This window comes from Chrysochloris asiatica, unplaced genomic scaffold, assembly GCF_000296735.1.
Source record: "Chrysochloris asiatica unplaced genomic scaffold, ChrAsi1.0 scaffold00049, whole genome shotgun sequence".
Classification (NCBI taxonomy): Eukaryota; Metazoa; Chordata; class Mammalia; order Afrosoricida; family Chrysochloridae; genus Chrysochloris; species Chrysochloris asiatica.
Window position 1 is genome coordinate 6311688 of NW_006408567.1, and position 3924 is coordinate 6315611.

Below are 3924 nucleotides of genomic sequence, written 5' to 3' on the forward strand. Positions count from 1 at the left end.
TGTAAATCTTTACGGGAGTAGAAAGCCTCATCTTTCTCCCGCGGAGCAGCTGGTAGTTTCGAACTGCACAATGTTCCTTAGAGGCCAGGAAAGTGAGATTTGTTCTCTTATACTCTTGACATATAATATGGAGGGACCAGTCCCTGGAGACCATGAGGCTTGATAAAGTGGAGGGTTAGGGAAGAAGAGGAAGCCCCCAGTGGGATAGATCGACAAGCATAGCAATTGTGATGATTGCAAAGGACCTGGCAGTGTTGAATTATGTTGTCAACAAGGATGTCTAACAACCAAAACTGACTCTACAGCACCTGAATACAACAAAAGACATTCTTTGAAACTGGCATCATTTTATTATCAGATCTCAATTCAACTATCATAACTTCAAAGTGCCTCCCTGCCTTCTATCTCTAGTTATTTCACCCTTAGTTCCTTCCCATCAATCTGTTTTTATTCTCTCAATGTATCCTCTCTATCTAGATTTGTTTTAAATAGTTCTTTCATTGTTTTGCTTTATGTTACTTTTACTTTCCACATACTAGTTTGCAAAAACATGTGATTTGTTTATAATTTTTTTCTATTATACTTTCAATCTTTAGACACATTCATAATAAAAATGTTTTCATGTTATTTCTTAAATAGATTCATTCAAGCAACTTCCTCAAATATATGTGCACATACACCCATTTCAGATTATTTGATGTACATATCACTTCTAACTTATGCTTTCCTTAATATTTTACTCACTGTGATAAGCACTCAAATCTGTTTCTACTTATCAATAATCCTGGAAATCTCTTAAATTCCATACACATCCCAATACTCTGAATCATTTGTTTCCTATGAGAGTTTTGTCATAACCTACTAAATATGTGTCATTCATCCTTTTTTAATTCCCTCCCACACCATCTTAGATGCTATGTCATTCCAAAACACAGTTCATAAATAATATTTGATTGTATTTTTTAAAAGTTTTTCTTGTGAAATGAGTGGTACTTTACATGTGCAAATATCAGAATTACATCATCATTTCTTTGCAATGAATGCAGTCTCCTCTATATCATCATTCAACAATATTTGATTCCATTTCCTATTTGATTGTTTGTTTATTTTGTTTGTTTTGAAGTGGTGGGGGTGTATGCAGAAACACTCAGGAATATATAATTAATAAACAACCAAAGGGCACATTCTGCAAGCCTGTTCTCCTGGACACCAGCATCCAGTCCCTATCTTTCCGTAAGGCTGGAGACCTTAGCTGTTCCCTCTCTCCATGTCCTCATCTCTGCCTCCATGTCTGGTGCCCCTGTTTCTCTGAACAGGGTCCCACATTCTGCTTGTGCTCTTCTCTCTTGATGGTCCTAGGGTCCTCTGTTTCTGTACTATAAGATTAACTATTCCCTGGTTTTTGTTATAACACTTCTACCTTTAGAGTTTTGGCAATCACAGTTAGTCATGATAACAATTTCACACTATTGAATCAGACTCATCTAGACAAGATGAAAGTATCCAGGGGGACTCTACCTTCCCTCATACACTCTTAGACTAAGCACCCTCTTGAAAACTTGTAAGCCAATCACTTTGTGCCTTTATCACCCCTCATTTAATGTAGCCAATGTCTAAATTGCCCATCCCCATCTATCCTGTATACAGAAGGGATAGGATTGATACTTGATGTGAAAACTCCTTTCCTCTCAGTTCAGATTTTGAGCTACTTCATCCATAAGTATAGGTCAAGTTCATCAAATTGTAACAATTTACATTTGTTTCCTTTATCAAAAATTGATTTTCTCTTTTTTGGTTTTTTTATTTTCCTCTAGTAAAGTTCTGATCATCATATCATTGAGGCTGGGTCAAATGGGTATTATCTGAGAGTTTGGGTGTTCTTATGCATCTCCCCTCACTTCATATCACCTGGACACTTCACTCTCGGGTCTAGCCCTCCGTGGCCATGTCTTTGACCATGGACTCAGAAATCCCAGGTCTAACAACACTTCAGACCAACCAGCCCTTCCGCTTCTCTATCTCATGTGAAGGTTAATGGGAGTCTATGGATGCATTTCATTTTGTTTATTCCTGAATATGTGGAATATAAGAAATAGGTGGAGCAGACAGTACTTGTGTACTGAATATTAGTAGAAACAAATATATCAATGAAGAAAATAAGATTCACCTAACCTATTGTTCCATCAATTAATAATATCTGGAAAGAAACCCACTGCCAAAGAGTCAATATTGACTATGGTGACCCTATAATATGCTTCAAAACTGTAAATCTTTGATTGCCCATACAACAACATTTTGTCTCCAGCAGGAACTGGGGGTGACTAGCACAAAACTCTCGTCCCTCAGCACTACCAAGGCTCCTTACAGTTCCACCATTGTTGTTGTTGTGTGTCATAGAGTCAGTTGAGGCTCAAAGCAATCTTGTATGGGGTTTATGAGGTGAGTGATGGGTGTGAACGGCCAGCTTTCTGCTAAGCAGTCCAGTGCTTACCCCATTGCACCACACCAAGAATCACAAAGCCACAATAGAGACCATAAAATAAATAAAGGTGTAAATCATAAACAAATACACAGATTTTTTACAAGCAAAAAACCATTTTATTGAGAATAAAATTTTTCCCAACAAGAGAAAGTCAATGCCTCAGTAATAGAGAATCAGAGATTAAGGGAGTAAAGACGAACATATGTAAAATCGATGATACCATAGAACATCTGGACATAGCCTTACCAGTGTAAGAAACAGCATGTGTTTCATAAAGATAGAAATTTTGGTACAGAGGTTCTTTAATCTGAATTAATCATCGAAGAGTTATTTCAGAAGCAAATGGTGCTCTGACAGTTGTATCCTAACAGCAAGAAGAATAGCATTTTGTGTAGCTAAATGGGCGATAGCTATAGCAGCCAGAGCCATATCCACATCCGTATCCACAGCCATAGCGGGAGCCATATCCGCAACCATAGCCAGACCCGTACCCACAGCCATAGCCGGAGCCATACCCACAGCCATAGAGGGACCCATATCCGCAGCCATAGCGGGAGCCATATCCGCAGCCATAGCGGGGGCTGTATCCGCAGCCATAGCCGGAGCCATAGCCACAGCCATAGAGGGAGCCATATCCACAGCCATAGCCTGAGCCATAGCCACAGCCATAACCTGAGCCATAGCCACAGCCGTAGCCACCGTAGTAGTTGCAGCACATGGTGTCCAAAGGTGAAGTTTTAGTTGAAGTGTAGGAGGATGATTCTGAAGTGTGAATGACATCTGCTCTTCCAGGGCCTTTATATACTGCCAGAAAGGGGTGGGGCACTCTTAACACAGACTCTGTGACATCATTATTCCAGCAATTTTCATTTTTAAAAAACTCATCATACTAAGGAAAACAATATTTTCAGATGGTTATGGCCAGGATATGAAGCCAATAAGACAGTTGTAAGAAAGCAGATGTTTCCTACACATTCGACAAATATATCTTGTGGAATGTATTCAAAGACTAATATAGAGTTTCATATAAGACAGTATAGAATTTTTGCGGCCACAAAAATTACAGTCTTGAAAATCCTTAGATATTGAGTCAGGATTCACTCGCTGGCAGGTGTTTGGACATTCAGAGTGTGCATTAGGAGTCATTTTTCTATTCCTTATCAGTCCCTGTGCATAGCTCTAATGTATTGCTAAGCATGTTATCAACATGTAACATTTGAATTAACAGGAGCCCTGCTGATATCATATATATGCAGATGATACAACCTTGCTTGCCGAAAGTGAAGAGGACTTAAAACATTTACTGATCAAGATCAAAGAGCACAGCCTTTGGTATAGATTACATCTCAATGTAAAGAAAACAAAAATCCTAAGCAGTAAACCAATAAACAATATTCATATCAATGGAGAAAAGATTGAAGTTGTCAAGGACTTCATTCTTC

At 38.7% G+C, this 3924-nt stretch overlaps 1 protein-coding gene across 1 annotated transcript in view; it reads right to left on the bottom strand.

The window, feature by feature from the left end:
- Positions 1 to 2846: 2846 nt before the first annotated feature.
- LOC102826622 (keratin-associated protein 6-2-like) overlaps positions 2847 to 3924 on the bottom strand; it is a 9617-nt gene continuing 8539 nt past the window's right edge. The window contains exon 2 of the mRNA XM_006862588.1: positions 2847 to 3189. Coding sequence (XP_006862650.1) covers positions 2847 to 3189 — 343 coding nt within the window. The remainder of the gene's footprint in view (positions 3190 to 3924) is intronic.